At 38.8% G+C, this 23,932-nt stretch overlaps 1 protein-coding gene across 3 annotated transcripts in view; it reads left to right on the top strand.

Annotated features, from left to right (window-relative positions):
* Positions 1–23,932, top strand: part of myo3a (myosin IIIA) — a 160,527-nt gene that overhangs the window by 65,409 nt on the left and 71,186 nt on the right. For 2 of the 3 annotated variants that reach the window (XM_049480247.1, XM_049480246.1), the window contains exons 1-4: positions 9,318–9,389; positions 11,350–11,495; positions 20,524–20,589; positions 20,801–20,956. In XM_049480247.1, the coding sequence (XP_049336204.1) occupies positions 9,378–9,389; positions 11,350–11,495; positions 20,524–20,589; positions 20,801–20,956 (380 nt within the window). In that variant the 5' untranslated portion in view covers positions 9,318–9,377. Of the gene's footprint in view, positions 1–9,288; positions 9,390–11,349; positions 11,496–20,523; positions 20,590–20,800; positions 20,957–23,932 lie in introns of those variants that run through there. The other variant, XM_049480248.1, reaches the window with a different exon arrangement.

Below are 23,932 nucleotides of genomic sequence, written 5' to 3'. Positions count from 1 at the left end.
TCTAAACTCATCAAATCTATGAAGAAAAACAAAGTAGCTCCTCTTGCTTAGATGAGAGTTTTGCACATCTTGGTCAGTTTTATGAGGTAGAGTCTCCTGGAGTTCAGGCTTTTAGTTAACAGCTGTGCTGAACTCATCAAGAGTTAATTACTTGAATTTCTTGTCTCTTAATAAAGTGTTTGAGAGCATCAGTTAAAGTAAAGTAGTGAAGAGGTAGAGTTACAGGTATACAGTGAATAGTGAATATTTGAGTAATGTTCTAATCCAGGTTATGAGAAGCAAAAACTACTCAACTAAATAAAGAAAAAATTATTTAAGAAATTCCCCAAAAAATTAAAGTATCCTCAAGTGCAGTCACCGCAAGACCATCAAAAACATTATGATGATAAAACTGGCACTCATCAGGACCGGCCCAGGAAAGGACGAGCGAAAGTTTCCCCTATGGTACAGGATAAGTTCATCAGAGTTGATTCCTTAGGTGTTCCTTCATAGTCTGATAGATCACTTCACTATTCATTTGTATAATGTAGGAAATAAAAAATAAAACATTGAAAGAAAAGGGATGTCCAAGCTTTGTCTGGTCACTCTATGTAAATCCAAAACTATTATCTCCAGTAGTAATTTAAATAAATAAGAAAATTAAACATTTCTATACCAAATATAGGCTTCATATGAGTCCTGCTTCCAGCTCCTAATATGCTTGGAACCGGTTGGTTATGAGTTCATCCAGAGGAGCATCTGTTCAGCCTGCATATACTAGTGCATTAAAAAAAATATAAATATAATTGAAAAATTACTTTATTTTAGTAATTCAGTTCAAAACGTAAAACTCCTATATTATATAGATGTATTAAACACAGAGTGATTTATTTTAACTGTTTATCTCTTTTATTGCTAATTATTATGGCTTACAGCCAATGAAAACCCAGAAAATCAGTGTCTCAGAAAATTAGAATATTATACAAGCCCAATTGGTACTTTTAGAAGTGTGTGCAGTGTGCCAAGTCCTGCTGGAAAATAAAATCCGCATCTCCATAAAAGTTGTCAGTAGCAGAGGGAAGCATGAAGTGCTGTAAGATTTTGTGGGAAAACAAAACTCCACTGACTTTAGACTTGATAATAAAACACAGTGGATCAACAGCAGCAGATGACATGTCTCTCCAAACCATCACTGATTGGTAGAAACTTCACACTAGACCTCGAGCAGTTTGGACTGTGTGTCTCTCCACTCTTCCTCCAGACTCTGCTCCCTTGATTTATATATGAAATGTAAAATGTACTGATGATCAGTGATGGTTTGGAGAGACATGTCATCTGCTGGTGTTGATCCACTGTGTTTTATTATCAAGTCTAAAGTCAGTGCAGTTTTGTTTTCCCACAAAAACTTACAGCATCTCCATAAATAAGCTCTTTGTAGGTTTTTAATATGTTTAACCTTTAATAATCTTCCAATGATATATTTTATATGATATAAGGAAAACCTCCCTTACTGGTTTGAACAGATAAGTAACTTTAAATACTTTAAAAATAAATCTCGTCAAACAGTTTGAGTTTAAATGTAATTGGATGTTTCACACACATTAGTATTTTGGGAGATTTGAGACGGGCTGTAAGCTCTGAAATGAAAAGACTTACGTTAGGTTTCTGTGACTCTGTTGGCTTCTGGTTCAGAGGCTGATATGCGCCTCAGCCATTATAGAAATTGCCTTATTATTTTGAGCCAGAGAACAAAAAGACATCATCATCATCATCAGAAGAAGCATCATCATCATCATCTTCTTCACTATCACAAAAGTGCTATATATGGTCTTAATGGCTCAGAGCAGATGAATCTGTCCCCTGGCTGCTGCGCCGTCTATTCAAATACCCTGTCTCTGTTCTGCTCAGCTGAAGGAGGAGATTACGTGGCTATTTTGTAATTCAAAACAATTTATCATTTGTCTGAAGACTATAAAACATGCCGGTGAGTTTGTTTGCCTGTCTTGCGTAATGTTCAGAACGTTCAGTGAGAACGTTCAGTAAGAACACCTTCGGGAAGCTTCTATAGAGCTGGAACCATTTAAAAAAGACAGCTTGGAGAAAACATCTCTATAAATGTATAAAATCACAATAGAGGAACTAATATAGCTGTTTATTTGAGCGTAAGCTTACTGGACACTTTATTATAAACTTCTATTCGTCTTGTAGTTACTGGTGTACAGTGAAAGACTGCGGCCTATGTGTTGATGCACGTTTTCATCAGTGGCCAATTTCAAACCACAGATCCATTAAAGCTCCTGTCTGGACATTTTTATTGGGTTCTCACAACATAACTACAGCAACACTGTAGCTGATATACAGTACTTTCCAATACCTGCACCCAGAGTCCTGCACGGGTCCGTTTTTTGAGACCGGCACCCACCCGTATCCGCAGAGTACAGCACCCACCCACCCGCGAACCCGTGGTTATTTCAAAGTTAAATCCGTACCCACCCGGATGCGTTAATATTCTACCCGTTACCCACCCGTGCCCGTGAAAAATCACACAAATCGAAAGTATTCCCATAGCGCAAGCCAACGAGGCTTCTATAGGAAACAAGTGCCAAGCTATTAGTAACATGAGACATGTTTTTGTTTCAAAATTTCTATTTTTTTTTTTCGAGAAAAAAAACGTCAGTATGACAAAGTAAAATCGCCCTGTGCATGGTAGGGGCTATCTATATATCTATATATCTCAAGTTGCTGTGCAGGAACAGTAGCCTATGTTCATTACGTTGCAAATAAAAGGCTACTAAAAATGACCGCTTATTCACATGCTACCCACCCGTATTTAACTTACCCGCCCGCATACCCACCCATAAAATTTTGGTATTTGTAAAACCCACCCGTTTCAGCGGGTACCCGACCCGATGGAGGACTCTGCCTGGACCCATATATGTTTTTGAATGGTGAGAGGAAACCTTTGTCCCATCTGTGGAGGAAACCCATGCAGATACAGGGAGAACATGGAAACTCCACCCAGATAGGGACTTGAACCCAAGACCCCAGTGCTGGGAGGTGAACATGCTAACCACTAAGCCACTGCACCACCCATGGATATAGTGAACTGACATCAAGGATGATAAACTATGCTGCAGGCTTTTGTTTTATTTAACTTATGTAGAAGTAGAGTTTAAAAATGAACTTAAACATGGCGTTTTTGCCTCTTTGTAGTATTTGTTCCTATACTTATTCCTTGAATTGTATTTGTTTGAAGAAAATATGGGGCCTTATTTTTTAATCTATACTGACTGCAAGGCATGTTGGTGTGTCTTTGGTATTGAGGCCACAAAAAATACGCCTTATGCGGCTCAAAACACGTAAAAGGCATTAACTAATTCTCTTAATTAATGATGGGTGTGGTTAACTTTGGGCGTAACGTTAAATAAATCAATCAGTGTGTCAGTTGTCATTCCCTTTAAGAGGCAGGTGAGCTCTGACTTTGGCGTGTTCGGATCTTAACAGCGCAGAGCTTTTGCGCGTCTCAGCAGAGACAGATACTGATCTGCTCGTTCACACTGTGAAGATACACCAGCAGCTAGCTCATTTAAGGGAACAGTAATGTTATTTTATTCTTTATTCTGTTTATTGTTGAGATAAAAGTTGGGTTTGTTCCCTGCAGCGCGTCCGTGTGTGTGTGTGTGTGTTTAACAAGCAGGGGTGTACAGTGCGCTGGGAGCACCTATAGGAATGGACTTGATGATTGACTGTTGTCAGGGTTTTAATCAGTCAGTGGAGCTCCTGTGTTTTCCACCACCAAAATACTGTAGCAACACACCAGAAATTTACCTGAACACACCTCACTTCCAGACCACCACACCCATCAGTGTACAGTAGATTTATTCCTAAACTCTGATGCTATTTTAAGGGCGTTGGTGCAAGGTGTGAAAATAGACTGTTGACAGGGTGTAAGATAGCAAAGAGCATTGCAACGGGCCTTGTGCACGTGCAGTGCACCTGATATTCTGTACATTTTGCATGTATTTAATTGTATCTCTTTAGGAAATTGTCTTGAATACACTTTAATTATAAGTTTGTTTTAGCACATAGCAAAAAAATGAAAGAAATGCTTTTGCCTGCAGCCTCTGAACCTCCTGTACTGAATGATTGAGTGTCAGTTGCCCAGTCTCTTGCCTATAGGTTCAATGTTGGTGGCTTGGTTGTCTATCAAGCCAGCCCTTAAGTCACTGGCTCCTGTCCAGCCCCCCCATCCAGCAGTCATTCCAGCTTTTGCCCAGCTTTGTGTATTTCTCCCACACTGGCTTCCCAGGCTGCACTCTGGCCAACCTCCCAGTTCCCTGCCAGGCCTGCTACACTCCTGTTGCCTCATAATGCTCCTGTTTTTTGACTTTTTTGTTCCTGTTTCTGCCCATTTCTCTAATTCATGCGTTTGTGTTAAGTCTGTGCTAAACTAAATGCTTTTTACTTCTACACAATTATCTGAACTTACTCTACTCCTTACGGTTCAAAAATAGCCTTGTTACTCCTTTTTCATTTCAACTGTTTTCATTCCGGCTTCTCATCGTTCAATAAAACCCCTATCCAGATAAATCTCTCCATCCAGATAGAGTATAGAAAATCTGTTTGTGATTGGATGTAGCGAAGTATAAACATATACCATTCCGACTCCCTATTGGTTTATACTGTGATCCATCACACCTGCACATCACGCCACCCCCCTGGATAAGTTGAGTTTACTTAAAGAATTTGATGAAACCGGTTGCCTTAAAAATGTTAAGTAATGGGTAAAGAAAACATAAATTAGCATAACTTAGAACATCAAGTCATTACAACTAAAGGGGAAGTTGATTTAACTTTTTTTTTTATTGTTGTTATACTGTAAGACCAGATAAGTTGAGTTTAATTAACTTTTTTAAGGCAGCCGGTTTGCTCAAATTTTTTAAGTAATGGGGAATAAAAACTTGAGTTAGCATAAATTAAAACATCAAGTTATTACAACTACAGGGGAATTTGATTTATTTGTAAGGTAGCCCAGGGAGGAATCACTACACACTGATGGTGAGTGTTAGTCAGAAACTGTTGGACACACCCAGTATGCAAATAGATTGTGAGAGAAGCCAATGAAAAAGAAGCTGTTAATGGAAACAAACTAAACTCAGTTATTGTATATTGTTGTAACTCAAAGATCTCAGTTTAAATGTATGTATGTGCCCACAAATGTTCAGCTAACTCAAAATAGTTAAGTATTGTTTAGAAATATCCAATTTTATGTAAAACAGACTGAAATCATTTGATATCAAACAATGTAGGGGTTTACAGTGTACACTCCAGCCCCTTATATCACTTTTACTTTTATACTTTAAGCAGTTTTAAAACCATCCCCAGTTCTGCTGTATGCACTGTCCATTCAATCCTGTATTGTCCAATACAGTCAACTGCCTGGAAGCTTGTCCACGTCCTGCCACATGTCAATTCTCCTGTCTGTTTTATCATTCCCTTTCCTTTACCCCTCCCTGCCCTGTCTAGTTTATTGTCCTTCAGTTCAGCCCTTTGCACAGTCTACTGTTTTATCAAGTCCTCTGTCCTGTCTCCTGCCTAGTGTCCCGTCACCTGTCAAAATGTCCTGTTTGTGCCTCTCTCCTGTCTACTGTATGTCCTCCTTCACTGAAGTGCAGAGCTGTGGCTTTTCCTGCCATGCCTTCCAGGTCAACTTCTCATCCTCTTCTGTTCGTTTCTTCCGTCTCCATCTCTCTTTTTTTCTACTAATGTCTCTTTCTACTAATGTCTCTTTCTACTAATGTTTCTTAAATCCTGGGACTGGTTGCTTGATTTAAGTCTTACTTCACTTATTTTGATACTTATTAAGAAAAAATCTTAATAAAAAAAAATGCTGACCCCATTGGAAGTTTGTTTGCTTAATTAAAGCACTTATGTCTCAATTTACATATATTTTGTCTAGTTTTTGCCAATGGTTTTCTTGCAGTGCTATCTCTTGAGAACAAATCTGTTCCTGAAACGTCTCACATGCTGCACATTAATACCTGTATAAACGTCTCCTTCTTTACCAACAACAAAAAAAATCATTAGAGAGACGAGAGACTCGTATCTTTATAAAGGGAAATGGATGAGTTAAAGTTAGCAGCTCATATGTGGAGCATCTTTTGCTGGAGTGGAGAAACAGCAAACAGCTGAAAAAAGGCCAGGTGGTTTGCTTTTGCTGTTTTTTTTTTGCAGGTATAGCTGCACAGCTGCTGTCATGTCTTGGCCTCGTCTCGTGTCTCTGTGTGTCTTCCCCACGTGACCTGTGCTCCCCTGTGTCTCCCGTCTCAGTACTTTTCCAACTGTTTCTCATTTGTAGCTCCGCCCCTTCCCCAGGTGTTTCTAATTATAGTGTGTTTCCTGTTTCTTTAAATAGCCCTCCTCTGCCACTTTGTCTCCGTCGGTCTTTGCACCTTCACCTGTCGTTTGTCTCTCTCAGTGTTTAATAGCTTTTCTCAGTGTTTCCTTGTTCTCTCATAGCCTTAGTTCCTTGTTTCTTGTTTATTTCTTGTTTTCTCGTTTATAGTTATTTGTTTATTTCTAGTTTCTTCCCTTGTATATATTCCCTGTTTATTTTATTATCTTTATCTCTTGTTGGCTTAGCTTATGTTCTTTTGTTTCACTGGTTTGTTTTGGTTTTTGGTTTATCTTTGTTACATGTTTACTTGTTCCTCGTTGCCTTGTTTCTTTGTTATTTATTTAATAAATTATTTATTTATTTCGCCCTTACCTGCACTTGTGTCCGCTTTCCTCATCACCCTGCCTGGGTATTCCTGACAGCTGCACCAAGAGATGTATGAATATGAGAGAGTAGCATGTAGCGCATGTGTAAAAGCTAAAAGACACACAAATTCAGATTTGACTGTACACATATATGTTGCATGTCCATGTATCGGATACGTGTCTGATTTAGGACCACATATGAAAGTGACTGAAATCTGATTTGGCACGTTCACACAGCCATAAAAAATTCAGATCTGAGCCAAATTAAGCAGAATATTAGATTTGAGTCACTTCATCCTGGTAATGTGAACATAGCTTTAGTTTTTTTAATTCCAGTCCAGTTTCTGCATTTCTGGCCTGTGTTTTTTTTTTTTTTTTTTTTTAAGAGACGATGCTTTAGGGCAGGAATTTCTGAAGGTCTGTGATGGAGTTTTATGGTGTGTTTTCTGTTTGTGTATGCTCCTGTCTCCACCCTCGCCCCGCCCTGTTCCAGTTCCTCACCTGTATAAACAGTATTTTGTTACCATGCTTCTCCTTCATCGCCCCCGGGGGTCTCTCCTCACTCTGTGCTCTGTTTATGATTGATTGGTTGTTTGTGGATGGAATAATTTTTTTATGGGTCAAATGATTCTGGTTTGGGTTTGTTTTGTACATTTAATTGCGTCACCAATCTTCTCAGCACGAGATGTACTTTACACATTTGCATCCAGCTTATTCTTCTTTCCATTTATCATAAACATGAATTAATTAACCAATGAACTAACTGATCAATCAGAGAAAAAAGATATAATTTCTACATTGTAATTTCTATATTTAAAAGCGATTCTTACCACAAAAAAATATCATATTATGTGGAATAAAGTGGAATTTCTTATTGTCTGTAAGTTGTGAGGTGTTATCTTGTGAGTGACGTTGAACACTGGCCATCATGGTGATTAATCAATTAATCAAATCAGGAATACATTGAGTACAATGCAGTCGAGCATTTAGTGTATAAAAGAGAATAAAAACATTAAATAAGAATTTAGACATAATAATAATAATAATAATAATAATAATAATAATAATAATAATTATATAATTTATTCATATTATTCATCAGATTATCAAAGAAATCAAAGAAATACACACTTTATATAAATAAACACATTTAATATAGATGATTTAAAAAAACAATTATAAAAATAGACAATTTATACAGTTTAAAATAAGTACAAAGAACTAAGATCATAAAAAATGAACAAAAAATAATATTATGAATAAATAAAAATAAATAAAATAAAATGTGATAACAATAAAAAATTACATAACAAGAAGAGATAAACCCAGGTAAAACAATCACAGGCTTTCTGATGGTGATTAGAAACTAAAAGCTGAGTGAGCTGAGCTTTAATGTTTCCTGTAGTGAGTTTCAGCTCACTGGTGCTCTCTCTGTAGCTAAAAGCAGATTTTCCCAGTTCATTAAAAACTCTCTGTGCTTGACAGGTGATCCATCTGATATGTAGTCTGATATTTATTGATATTTATTAAGATTAGAGAAGAGATAATTAAGCAATAGAACACGAGAGGGAGTGTGTTATCACGAATAACATCACGTGATAAACACATGACCTCGAGTGTTTTTTTTTTTACAAAATGAATAAAGAAAATAAATCAAATAACTTTAAGAAATTCAGTTTGAATATGCTTTAATATGGACTGAGCCTTCCGCCAAAAAGTAGTTCCACAACAACTGTAACAGAACTGAAACTTAACTACATACAGTGAATGGTTCATATAGACTAACACCACGAAAGTTAGCTTGAAATCAAAATTGGGAATAAGTGAAGATGGTAACGTTAGGAGCGTGAAATAACGCTAATACTCTCCTCTCCTGCTCCGTGGAGTCGTCTTCAGGTGAACGCTGAGCATTTTTTGAGTATTTCTGCTTGTTTTGCTGGGTGGTGTTGGTTTGTTGGCTGGACTGTGGTTAGGTTAGCGTAGCTTGCTTTAGCTCAGCATTAGCTTAGCTTAGCCTAGCCTGGCTGGTTATGTTAGCGTTCTGGCTGTCAGATGGCATTAGCCGAGCGATTTTATTTCCCTTTTTTCCACAAAAGATGAGCCAGCGCTGCGGGCTGCGGGCGAGCGTGCCGCGGCTGAGCGCTAGCCTGTGCTAAGCTAACGCTGCTGCGGGTGTCCTGTGTGTATAAATACGCCGTTACTCAGCAACACTTCTGCGGAGTGATACAGGTTTGGTGTGAGAAGGCCGTGATGTTATCACATATATATCAGCACGGCTAGAACACTTCTCAACCAATCAGATTGTGAGGTCAGAACTAACTGTTGTATAAAAGCTGGCAAATGGCTAGAAAGGGTTTTTTTATAAAGAAAACAGAACGTTTTAAAGCAAACCACTCTGAGTGGTTTTGTTTGCATCTGAACCGTTCAGAAAATGTAAAAAAAACTTTGTGTAATATTTTCTGTTTTTTTTAAGTGTTTTAAAAGACTCCACTCTCAGCATTTTAAGTGTTTAACTGTTTAAAAATCTGCATTTTTGTCTTTAACACTTTAAAATCATCTTTTTTTTCTCAGGAGTTTCTGCCCAGCTGACTAACACCCGTCTCCGGAGGAACACGTCGGTGGGCACACCCTTCTGGATGGCGCCTGAGGTGAGGCTGAGTTTTGTTTAAACCCTCATAAGGGAATAACGTCACAGAGCAGGACTGATATCAGTGTAGAAATTCTTGCGGCTGATGTTCGTGCTTACTGTAAATCTAGCGTCTGAATTGCAAATGTAGCTGCTGGCAGGTCCTTCAGTTTTTACATAGAGTTTACATAGGATTTGGGCTTTGCGTCACAGTAAAATTACAGCCCTGAAATTCGTGATTTACCAGGAGAAATGTGATCAATCACAGCTGATGGGAGGGGGAATCACAGAGGAATGGAAACATCCAGAATTCAGCCCTTTAACCGATCTTGGTTTATGAGTGAGTGAGAAGAAAAGGGTCAATCAGATGTTGCATTGGCATTAGCCTGTGGATTAAATGAGAAGGGCGTTCTGGCTTTACTGAACTCAGGTAAAAATAATCGGCAGCTTTTTTATTCAATTTATGCAATTTTATACTCAAGCATCACAAATTTTATTTGATTTTTTTTTTTTGCATTTTAGAGATTCGGATTGTGATATTATGCTTTTTTGAGTTTTTTGGGGTAGCTTTTGTCTTTTTTATTTATTTATTTATGTATTTATGTTTTTTATGTTTATGGTTTGTCTATTTTAGCTTTAAACTCTTTATACAGCTCTGAAAAAATAGGTTAATTTGCTATTTATAGGGATGTGTTTGAGTAAAATAAACATTGTTGTTTTATTCTATAAACTACAAACAGCATCATTTAGAGCATTTATTTGCAGAAAATGAGAAATGGCTGAAATAACAAAAAAAGATGAAGACCTTTCAGACCTCAAATAATGCAAAGCAAACAAATTTAAATTCATAAAGTTTTAAGAGTTCAGAAATCAATATTTAGTAGAATAAACCTTGTTTTTAATCACAGTTTTCATGCATCTTGGCATCATGTTCTCCTCCACCAGTCTTACACACTGCTTTTGGATAACTTTATGCTGCTTTACTCCTGGTGGAAAAATTCAAGCAGTTCAGTTTGGTTTGATGGCTTGTGATCATCCATCTTCCTCTTGATTATATTCCAGAGAGAGATGTAGATATATTATATCATTAAATGCATAGTTTTTAATTGGTTTGATAAAACTGTTAATCTCATTCATATGTTATGATTTACTATTATACCCTATAATACCCTAAGTGTACTTTGCTCTTCTATACACAATATAGAATATAGCCAGTGTTAAATCAACATTATTATGTTCAATGTGTTCAGTGTTTTCAGTGTTAATTTAACACTAAAAGTGTTGATTTAACACTAGGGAATTCACTGTGTACATCTAGGAGTGATGTGGGGAGAGAGCATCATCTACCCATCCGGAATGAGGATGGCCAATAGTGCTCTCTCGGGCTCTGGCTGCTGAGAGCAAGCAGCATGATGCCTCTTATCGCAGGGCTTCCATTTTTCAGTGTAAAATGTTATCTCTAGTTTGGTTAATTTTGAGTTTGCTACATAATTTAAAAAACACAAACTGCCCCTTAGACTGTATTAAAATATCTTGATGAATGAACCAATATAATTTCTCCAAAATTGTAATTTTTTTTTACATTGACTTTCATTGAATGTTAAGAATGTTTTATCTCTCTCCTGTAAAGTTACTGTTTTGAAGATGCATGTTTTTTATTGGACGGCAGCGATATGTTTTCCTGGAATCGCTCCACAAGATTGCAACATTTTCTTTGACAGCCCGGTTGCCAGATTTATCCCCAGTCAAGCATTTATGGGTTCAGCTGGGTCACCAGCTTCAGCAAGATATAAGTGTAGAGTCTCCAACAGGATACCAGAGCCTTCTTCCAATTACAGTAGAGTTTTCCTCAATAGAAATCTTATTCTTTTACTGTAATATTGTTATAAATTACATAAATTATCACTACATTCACACAGATATACAGTTTCATTCCATTCCAACAGTGAAATACATGATATGTTTTTTTTTGTTTGCTGCAGGTGATAGCGTGTGAGCAGCAGCTGGACTCCACGTACGACGCTCGCTGTGACGTGTGGTCTCTGGGCATCACTGCCATTGAACTAGGCGATGGAGACCCGCCCCTGGCAGACCTCCATCCAATGAGAGCGCTGTTCAAAATCCCAAGGTAACACACTATATTCATACACACACACCTTGTCTATTTGCTTAGCTTAGCAACCACTTAGCAACACTATAGCAACCACATTGACACAATAGCAACTCTTAGCAACCACCTGGAAACACCTTAGCATCCACCTAGCAACACCTTTGCAACCACCTAGCAACCAACACAGATACCATAGCAACACCTTAGCAATCATCTATAAACCACTTAGCAACATCTTATAAACCACCACTGACACCATAGCAACCAGCCATGAATCAGCACTGCAATTATACTCAATCTAGATATTATTATTATTATTATTATTATTAATATTATTATTATCATTATTAGTGTGATTGCAGTGCTGTGCGTGTTTATGGAGCAGCTATTGGTGAAATTAATTATTCGGCAAAAGTTTGAACATCCCACAAATCCAGAGGAACCAAGCATCCTTAGCCATGCCATGTGTTTGCCCGTTGCTCAACCACCTTGCAATGGCTTAGCAACACCATAGCAACCACCACAGATACCATGGCAAACACCTTAGCAAAAACCTAGCAAACAACAAAGATATCATAGTACCACCTTAGCAACCACCTAGCAGTGCCTTAGCAACCACCATGGACACCACGGCAACATCATAGCACCCAGCCATGAATCAGCACTGCTTAGCCTTGCCATATGTTTGCCCATTGCTCAACCACCTTGCAACTGCTTAGCAACACCATAGCAACCAACACACATAACCATAGCAACACCTTAGCAACCACCTAGCAACACCTTGGCAACCACCTAGCAACACCTTAGCAACCACCTAGCAGCCACCACAGATATCGTAGCAACACCTTAGCAACCACCTAGCAACACCTTGTCAACCACCTAGCAACACCTTAGCAACCACCTAGCAACAACCACAGGTGTCGTAGCAACACCTTAGCAACCACCTAGTAACACCTTGGCAACCAACACAGAGACCATAGCAACCAGCCACAAATCAGCACTGTTTATGCAGGAAACCACAATCTAGTTATTATTATTATTATTATTATTATTATTATGCTGGAGTGTTCTGTCAGGATGGTTTTAATGCTGTTTTTAAACGTGAGTGATGGTTTGTTTGTAGCAGTTCGGATATTAATGTTCATGTTGGAGATAAACCGGCGTGTTTTCACTGCTGAAGCTCTGCAGACTCCTCCAGGCTGCTGCTGCGCTGCTGTAGGCTCAGATTAGCTGATGTGAGGCTGTTCTGGGGCTCCAGGCTCGAACCCGTCTGCTTTAGACCACTGTAGTGCAGTGTGTGTGTGTGTGTGTGTGTGTGTGCTCGTCTCTGGCTGAAGGTGAAGGCTGATTGTCCTCTGACTTCACACTCAGCCCTGTTATCTCCCTGTGTCATCTGGATGCTGCAGCACTTTTGTTTCCTAACCTGCTAACACACAAACACACACACATACACACACACACACACACACCCATATATATACACACTTGTGAATAGACAAACACATAATTGCACAAAAGAAACACACACACATACATGCTATCAAACACAAAGAGTAAAAAAAATGAAAAATGCAACCCCCTCTATGTGCACAGACACAAAGAAACACACACACACACACACACACACACATACACACACAAACAGAGAATGCGTCTGCAGCCGTTTTGCTTGAGGACACACTGGGGGACTTGTCACAGAGCAGTGTGTTAATCTTTCTGACTCCTGCTGCACACACTACAGCTTCTGCAGGGCTACACACACACGCACACACACACACAAACACACACACAAAGAAACACACACACACTACGATTTGCACACTCACAGTCTCTTTCTTTCCTTCAGTTTCTCTTGCGTTCTCTCTCACTGATTCTCCACTGTTCACACTTTATGAATCAATAAAGATACAGAGGGTCACGTGACCGTAGGTCCTGCGTCCTGACTGAATGAGTGCAGCTGTCTGATTCAGGACAGATACGTGGGAATCAGGGGGGCTTCTATCTCTTCTTTAGGCTCCTGGGGGGATAATCTCTAATGGAGAGTTTCCTATAATGATAGATAATGAGGCTGCAGACCCAAATAACACTGAGCCCTCAGTGCAGTGATGTCTTCTTCTGATGATGATGAAGCAGCAATATAAATAATAATAACAATAAAACAAATGTAGCATATTATAATTATAATTATAATAATAAGTACTATGGTTGCTAAAGCAATGCGCAACTATACTGTTATTCTGCATTAATATTATTATTATATTATTATATGGAGCCAGTGCTCCAGTACTGTGAGTGTATGGAGGAGCTATTGGATAAACCAGCTATCGGTCCAAAGTTTGGACACCCTGCACGGCCAGAGCAACCTAGCGTCCATAGCAACGCCATGTGTTTGCACGTTGCACGTTGCGCAGCACAATTTAACCCGATTTATGCAAATATGTTATTTAGGAACCAACTAGCAATCGCTTAACACCAGAGCAACACCTTAGCAACCATAATAGCAACCACCTAGCAACTGCTTAGCAACATCATAACAAGCACTACAGACATCATAGCAACACCTTAGCAACCACCTAGCAACACCTTACCAACCATTTAGCAACTGCTTAGAAACACCATAGCAACCACTACGAATACCATGGCAACGCTTTAGCAACCACCTAGCAACTGCTTAGCAACACCTTAGCAACCAAAACAGAAACCATAGCAAGCGCCTAGCAACATCATAGCGACGACTATAGTGATCGGTGGGAGACATTTTAGCTGCGCAACCATCCTGCATTTCCTTCAAAAAATGCACTTTTCTAGTTATTATTATTATTATTATACTCCATGCAATGAATCAGATAAATCATGTATGTGCATATACACAGTAATAAATGGCTGTAAAATATGAATTTTTCACATATCACATTTATCCCATAATTCATCACTACACTCTTCATCAAAACATTTATCACTGCACTCATCATCATACTCATCCCCCACACTCATCATCACACCAGTCGCCTTACTTATAACAACAATCATCGCCTCATTTATTACCTCATTTATCACCGCATTTATCAACACACTTATTCCCACACTGCACTAATCACCTCACTCATAACCACACTCATCATCACACTAATCACCTTACTAATAACAAAAATCATCGCCTCATTTATTACCTCATTAATCACCACACATTTATTACCTCACCCATAGCCACTCTCATCACCACACTCATCACCTCACTTATTATCACATTCATCACCTTATATATCATCAAATTTATCAACACACTCAACACCACACTGCACTAATCACCTCACTCATAACCACATTCATCACCTAATTTATCACCACATTTATCATCACACTCATCACCAAATCCATCACTGCACTCATCACACTGATCCCCACAGCACTCATCACCTCACCTATCATCACATGCATCACCATACTCATCAACTCACTCATAACCACTCTCATTACCTCATTTATCATCACCACATTTATCACCTCACCCATAGCCACACTCATCACCTCACTTATTATCACTTTCATCACCTTATATATCATCAAATTTATCAGCACACTCAACACCACACTTATCACCACACTTATCACCTCACTTATTATCACATTCATCACCTTGTATATCATCAAATTTATCAAAACACTCAACACCACACTGCACTAATCACCTCACTCATAACCACATTCATCACCTAATTTATCACCACATTTATCATCACACTCATCACCAAATCCATCACTGCACTCATCACACTGATCCCCACAGCACTCATCACCTCACCTATCATCACATGCATCACCATACTCATCAACTCACTCATAACCACTCTCATTACCTCATTTATCATCACCACATTTATCACCTCACCCATAGCCACACTCATCACCTCACTTATTATCACTTTCATCACCTTATATATCATCAAATTTATCAACACACTCAACACCACACTTATCACCACACTTATCACCTCACTTATTATCACATTCATCACCTTATATATCATCAAATTTATCAACACACTCAACACCACACTTATCACCACACTTATCACCTCACTTATTATCACATTCATCACCTTGTATATCATCAAATTTATCAAAACACTCAACACTGCACTGCACTAATCACCTCACTCATAACCACATTCATCGCCTAATTTATCACCACATTTATCATCACACTCATCACCAAATCCATCACCTTATATATCCTCAAATTTATCAACACACTCAACACCACACTTATCACCACACTTATCACCTCGCTCAAAACCACATGCATGACCAAATTTGACACCACATTCCTTACCTCATTTAGCATCACACTCATCACCAAATCCATCACTGCACTCATCACACTAATCCCCACAGCACTCATCACCTCACTTATCATCACACTCATCACCTTACTCATCTACTCACTTATAACCACTCTCATCACCTCACTTAGAACCACATTCATCACCTCCCTTATCACCACAATTATCACCACACTCATCACCTCACTCATAACCACATTCATCACCTCCCTTATCACCACAATTATCACCACACTCATCACCTCACTCATCCCAACATTCATCATCTCATTAATCACCACATTTATCAACACACTCACCACCTTACTTATAACCACACTCATCCCAACATTCATCACCTCATTTATCACCACATTTATCAACACATCTACCACCTTACTAATTACTGTACTGAGAGCATGGGAACCTATGCATAGTACAGGTATCTGGTGGGACACAGTTGAGGAACGTACCTGGATGTGTATGTACAATGGCTGTATTCGGAATGGCATACTACTATACTGCGTACTGCATACTGCACTAGTATGTACTGCATACTACACGCTGCCCAGTATGTAGTATTCGGTACTGTAACACTTTTGATTGTAGTACCCTACACGGTCCTGCTGTGACACACCAGTCAGTGCTCTGTAGTGCTCCGAATTCCTCAGAGTGAGTTGTAAACAGAAAGAACATGAAAAATGTCCTACCTTTTCATTATTAAAACTAATGAGATCTGCATACTGTCCAGAACAGCAATTGCTGCTTTTATTTTAGAGTTTAGCAGCTAACCCAATTCTAACAACCAATTAGCAGCAGCCCCCACAACCCAAGTATGTTCCAGTTATATTTAAATATGTTTTTCTATTTATTTTAGTAGATTACTATTTTCATCTATGTAAGTACCAACAAGAAGAAAACATTTAAACAAACTCTCATTCATATTTACACAATCTCAACACAAATCAAACAATTTTATTAATTTGTATTCAAATAATTCCCTTATTTAAAAGAAAAATATGTATTTAAACACAGGGAATTATTTATTAAATCAACAGAACAATTTATTAAACAAAGGTAATTATTTATTAAATAAAGAGAACGATTTATTAAAACTGAGGGAATTTTTTATTAAAGTAACAGAATAATTTATTAAAACTGAGGGAATAATTTATTAAAACTGAGGGAATCATTTATTAAAATAACAGAATAATTTATTAAAGCTGAGGGAATAATTTACTGCATCAAGGAAAGTAATGGCTCACCGCTGTCGAGACCCTCCGCTGTCCCGGCCGCGGAAAGCGCTCGGTCGCGGAAGCGGAGGGTCCCGGCCGCGGAAAGCGCTCGGTCGCGGCAGCGGTGGGTCCCCGCCGCGGAGAACGCGCGGCCGCGGCAGCGGAGGGTCCGCACTCGCGGAGAACGCGCGGCAGCGGAGAGTCCCGGCGGCGGACAGCACTCGGCCGCGGCAGCGGAGGGGGCTCGACAGCGGTGAGCCAATACTTTCCAAAATAATTCCCTTAATTTAAAATATATATTTATTTATAAAATTTAAAAATCTCTCGCACTCGCCTCCATCTTGTTTTTTTCTGAAGCGAGCTGGAGAAGCCAGTCGCAATGCATGTTGGGATGCAGTACACCGCAAAGATAGCTCTCCATGCACACTGCGGAATCGGAGCGGAGTAGTATACCATCCGGGTACCTGTAGTGCACTACAGATCCTCAGTTTGGTCACATACTGTGTACTGCATACTGGCTTTAGGCAGATTTAGTACGCGAGTAGTATGTAGTATGCCATTCCGAATACAGCCAATGTAGAGAGTGGAGCGGTGTTAATAAAAGCTCAGAGTTAATGCTACACCCAGTGACTGTGAGTCATTATATATATATATATATATATATATATATATATATATATATATATATATATATATATATATATATATATATTCATTATATCTGTTCTATAGCGTCAGAACTGAGAAAGGAGGGAGAAGAAAGGAAGGAGAGTGCTGGTGAAACAGTAACGCATATCAGCTGGATACTAAACACCCTTTTTGTGCGCCGCTTTTAAAAGAAACTCTGCTTTCAGCTGCAAATCTCTGGCCTTGTTTTCCAGCCGCTCTCTGTTTTTTCTGCGCTGTGTTTTTGTGTTTTTGGTCTCCTGATAAGAAAGCGGTTTAATAGTCTGAGCGTTTGTGCGACAGAACTCGTTTTTTAAGCGTCTGTCAGACCCCTGTCTCTGCAGGGTGTAGTGTGTGATAAGCGGAGATGTATGCCCCCCTTCCCCCCCACCAACACCATTAATATAATTAATCGCTGTCACTGACAGGAGGGGTGGGGTGGGGGGTGAACGCAGTGGCTGGAGTGTCTGGCTGGAGGTTGGGCTGCTGCTGCTGCTGCTGCTAAAAGGCTCTTTACCGGGACACTAAATTATGCCTAATTAGCTGGATTGTTGGGCTGCAGTGTGGGCTTGTCAGGTCCTCAGGAGGGCAGTTAAGTGTCTATCTGTGTGCTTATCTGAATGCTGAGGGTACTGAGCTGCTTTTTTGGGGAGCCCTTTCCACCTAAAGTGGTTTGTTGTCTGGCTTGTTTTGTCGTATGCAAAGCAGCAGATAAGTAAAGAATATGTTGACCAGAAATTTTAATTTTTAATTTCTGTCAGTTTTACCACTGACTTTAATCAAGACATCTCTCTGGATACCCCTTAAAATTCAGTGTTTTTCTTTATTTTTAAATGCAAATAAAAGAAATATATCAGCATTGTAGATTAATACTAAGTAATACATCATCCAAACTATGAAGAACTATGAAGAATGGCTTTCAGTTAACAGCTGTGCTGAACTGGTCAAGAGTTAATTAATTGTGAATTTCTTGTCTCTTACTAAAGTGTTTGAGAGCATCAGTTGTAAAGTTGTGAAGAGGTAGAGTTACAGGTATACAGTGAATTATAGCTCTATACACTGAAAAAAATGATGCGTAAAATTGACTTTAAAAAAAAACTTTCGCAACTTTCTGCATTTGCTTTTTTAATTAAAATGTGATTTCAGATAATTCAAAGTAACTTTAACTCGGTTTCAAGACTTAAATGTTACATAGAGTAAATAATTGAACTGAACTTCAGTCAATCCTTTCTTTTAATAAACTTTACTTAATTTCTGCATACAGTATTACCTAATTACAATTACGTAATTTATACAATATTTCTCAAATCATTTATGATACATAATATATTATAATTCCTAAAATGTAAATATTTTTAGTTAAAACACACATATTATACTGTCTCAACACATTTACTAAAAGAGTGCATTGATACTTAAATTTATCTAAAAAAAGCAAATGCAGAAAGTTACAAAAGTTTTTTTTAAGTCAATTTTACTCATCCTTTTTTGTTCAGTGTAGTTGAGTAATGATAAATAGATGGATGGATGCATGGATTAATGGATGAATGGATGGATGGGTGGGTGGATGGATGGATGGATGGATGGATGGATGGCCATCATGGTCTTCTTTTCTGCCACCGTCACCAGAGAGTCCTGCCTTAACATTTATTTAACTTACTGATTTCTGCTTAATAAAGTTGTTATGAATGGGAAATGTGTAATCACTTATAATCATAGGATCTAAAAATCATTCATAGATCTTATGTCAAGTTGTGGGCAATAACATGAGTCTTTGTATATTGCTGAATAATTACTGTATATTATCCAGTGCATATGAATGTTTTATAAAGCCTCTATGTACTGTAGATAGTAGGGGTATCACAAGACAAGACGAAACACGATACTGGGTTCACGAGAAGGAGACGAGACGAGATTTAAAAATACAATTTTAAAGAAAAGTTAAAACAATTCAAATTAAAAATTAAAAATTAAAAACTAGAGTTTTATTTGACAAAATCATATAACGCAAACTTAACAGACTGGTTTAAGAAATAAGAAATAAGAATAAGAAAAAATAAATACAAAAAAAAAAACATTTCTAGGTCTCTTATATAGTGCAAATAAGTGCAAACCATAACCAGTCATATTAAGCCTATGGTTTGTGTTTTTTCCTCACAAATCTCTTGTAATTTACCAGTTAGATTAAGACTATGCTTTAAGTGCAAACAGAGACAGAACATTTTTTAAATACAGTACAGAGCTAAGGGATTAGTACAGCTGTCTATGAAACAGTCACGTGTAGGATTTATTTACAGTATTTACATATGGTTTGTGTCTTGTTGGTCACTCTGTTACCGTTTATTGTTTCCACTGGAGCCAAAATGCAGCCAGACATACAACTTAAAAGTAGCAGAAGCATCTTCTATTCAAATACCTGAATTTTCCTCTTCTGCTGAGAGCTGCTCTCACTGCTCAGCCACCATACTCTATCGCTATCTCTACTGTGTTGCCAGATCACTCTTAAAAAGTCCACACTAAACTGTTTTTTTTTCCCGTGAGACAGGTTTAAGCTTGACAAGAAATATCGTCACATTTTAATCTCAGGAGATCTTGAGCCACGAGATCTCATCACACCCCTACTAGATAGCCTTTAAATGAAGTTTAACCTATATTTCTGTAAATTTCCATAGTGAAGTAAGGTAAATGTTAAGATTTACACACTATATATATATATTTACATTTACATCTTAGAATCTTCCTCTTCTCTACTGTGAATATAACATTTCGGTTGTCTGTATCTTTTCTCTTATCTCATATCTCTCTCTCTTTCTCCCCAAACAGAAATCCTCCTCCGACCCTACACCAGCCCGAGATCTGGTCTGATCTTTTCAACGATTTCATCTGCAAGTGAGTGAACCCTGTGGATTCAGGCTGAGTGTTTGTGCTTGAGATTGTTGGCTGATATGAAGTGCAATATTTCAGATTTAATATAGTATTTAATATTCTTCACTCCTGATACAAGCTTACACTCTCTATCGGTAAGATCACATATGCTGTGTGTGTGTGTATATATGTGTGTGTGTATATGTGTGTATGTGTGTGTGACTGGTTGATCCAGGTGTTTAATAAAGGACTTTGAGCTGCGGCCGAACGTTCAGGATCTCCTCCAGCATGGCTTCATCAGACAGATCTCAGGCCGAGAGAAGACGCTGCAGAAGCAGCTGATGGAGCTCATCGACCTCAACCAGCAGATGGGAATCATCGAGAAAACCAGGTACTTACTGAACCACTGGGAACGCTTGAATCCAGATTCAGAGCTCGATTAGAAAATGCACTCTGAGCAGAGATTAACAATTAAATAACTCAACTCTGGATGTGGCAGAATGGTAGTAACTTGCAGACCTTCCCAGCCAACATGTATACAGTTGCATAAAAAAAGTATGTGAACCCTTCGGGATTATACTTGGATTTCTGCATAAATTGGTTAATTAATATGTTCTGATCTTCATCTAAGCCCCAACAATAGACAAACCGTCTTCTTAAACTAATACCACACAAAAATATATATTTTTGCCTGGTTTTATTGAACACAACATGTTAACATTCACAGTGAGGGGGGGGGGGAGTATGTGAACCTTTGGATTTAATAACTGGTTGACCCTCCTTTAGCTGCAATAACCTCAACCAAACGTAAATTCCTCCGTGGTGTCCTCCCATAAACTCCATTTGTCTTTAATGTTTTTCTAATTGTTGTAGATTTTTCAACAAATATGTTAGCATGTGCCAGAGATTTCTGTAAGTCCTTAGGTGACACTCTGGGATTCTTCCTCACCTCATTGGTCATTCTGTGCTGTGCTCTTGCAGTCATCTTTACAGGACTTTACCACACCTAGGAAGAGTAGCAACAGTCCTAAACTTTCTCCATTTGTAGAGCGTCTGTCTTACCGTAGACTTATAAACATCAAGGCTTTTAAAGACATGTTGCAACCCTTTCCAGCTTAATGCAAGTCAACAAATCTTGAACGTAGATCTTCTGAGAGCTCTTCCTAAAAACAGCAAACTCAAAACTTTTGGCAGCAAAAACCTCAACCAGACATTTCCTGTAGTTGCGGGTCAGACCTGAACAACAGTCAAGAGGAATTTTGGAGCATTCTTCTTCACTAAACTGTTTCAGTGTGATGTCTGGTGTGAATTGATCGCTCTCTTGAGGTCATGTCACAGCATCTCAAATGGGTTGAGGTCAGGACTCTCCAGAAGGTGTATTTTCTTGTAGATCAGAACACATTTAATGACCAATTTATGCAGAAATCCAAGTATAATCCCAATGGGTTCACATACTGTTGCAACTTGCAACTATATACGGGGTCACATAGGTGGACTGTAGTCGATGTGAATTCCAGGTGGGCATTGGGCCATCTAGGCCCCATGTTTACTGTACAACCCTAATAGGGTCCATGTTTAACCCTTCTAGTCCCATCGTGGACCCTAATCCAGTCAATAATTGACATGTATACACTATATTGCCAAAACTATTCCCTATTCTTAATACATTGGGTTTTGAATTATGATGTTTATGAGAATTATGTGGTTATTTTTTAACTATTCTTCCAGAAGCTCATGTGTAAGGTCAGATGTTGATGTTATACAAGAATGTGTGGCTCACAGTCTCCACTGTAATTTATACCAAAGGTGTTCTATCAGGTTGAAGTCAGGACTCTGTGCAGGCCAGTCAAGTTCTTCCACAGCAAACTCGCTCATTCATGTTTCTATGAACCTTGCTTTGTGCACAATCATGTTGGAACACACAGTTGGACACATAAAATTGTCCAGAATCTCTTAAACTGCTCAAGATCTTGAAAAACAACCCCACACCATAATCCCCCCTCTACCAAACTTTACACTTTACACAATTCAGTCAGACAAATATTGTTTCATTTGGCAACCACCAAACCCAGACTCGTCCATTGGATTGCTAGAAGAAGAAGCGTAAATTCACTATTCACTCCAGAGAACCTGCTCTAGGATCCAGTGAAGACTTGCTTTATACCACTGTATCCAAACACCTTGCACTGTGTTTGGTGATGTGAGGGTTGGATGAAGCAGCTTGGCCATGAAAACTCTCTATTCCACGAGTCTCTCTACACTCTACTGTTCCTGAGGTAATCTGAAGCTACATGAAGTTTGGTGGTGTGTAGTGATGATGAACTCTGAAGCTACATGAAGTTTGGAGGTGTGTAGTGATTGATGAACTCTGAAGCTACATGAAGTTTGGAGGTGTGTAGTGATTGATGAACTCTGAAGCTACATGAAGTTTGGAGGTGTGTAGTGATTGATGACTCTGAAGCTACATGAAGTATGGAGGTGTGTAGTGATTGATGAACTCTGAAGCTACATGAAGTTTGGAGGTGTGTAATGATGAACTCTGAAGCTACATGAAGTTTGGAGGTGTGTAGTGATTGATGACTCTGAAGCTACATGAAGTTTGGAGGTGTGTAGTGATTGATGACTCTGAAGCTACATGAAGTATGGAGGTGTGTAGTGATTGATGAACTCTGAAGCTACATGAAGTTTGGAGGTGTGTAGTGATTGATGAACTCTGAAGCTACATGAAGTTTGGAGGTGTGTAGTGATTGATGAACTCTGAAGCTACATGAAGTTTGGAGGTGTGTAGTGATTGATGACTCTGAAGCTACATGAAGTTTGGAGGTGTGTAGTGATTGATGAACTCTGAAGCTACATGAAGTTTGGAGGTGTGTAGTGATTGATGACTCTGAAGCTACATGAAGTTTGGAGGTGTGTAGTGATTGATGACTCTGAAGCTACATGAAGTTTGGAGGTGTGTAGTGATCTAGTGACTCTGCAGAAAGTTGGTAAACTCTGTGCACTATGTTCCTCAGCATCCGCTCTGTTATTTTACACTGACAGAGCACAGAGTTGCTATTGTTCCCAGTCTCTTCCACTGTGTTATAATATCACTGACAGTTGGCTGTAGAATATTTAGTAGTGAGTAATAAGGAAATTTCATGATTGCACTTTGCACAGTTGTTGCACAGGTCCTGCATCCTATCACGGTTCCACAGTGCTGGAGTTCACTGAGCTCCTGAGAGCCTGACACCCATTCCCACACTAATGATTGTAGAAGCAGTCCCAGCATGCCTAGCTGCTAGCTGCATTTTATTAAACACCTTGTGGCCATGGAAGAGTGATTGAGGAACACCAAAGTTCTACGAGTTCAACGGGTGAGCAATAA

The sequence above is a fragment of the Astyanax mexicanus genome, chromosome 6, assembly GCF_023375975.1.
Source record: "Astyanax mexicanus isolate ESR-SI-001 chromosome 6, AstMex3_surface, whole genome shotgun sequence".
Lineage (NCBI taxonomy): Eukaryota > Metazoa > Chordata > Actinopteri > Characiformes > Acestrorhamphidae > Astyanax > Astyanax mexicanus.
This window is presented reverse-complemented; position numbering and strand designations above follow the sequence as displayed.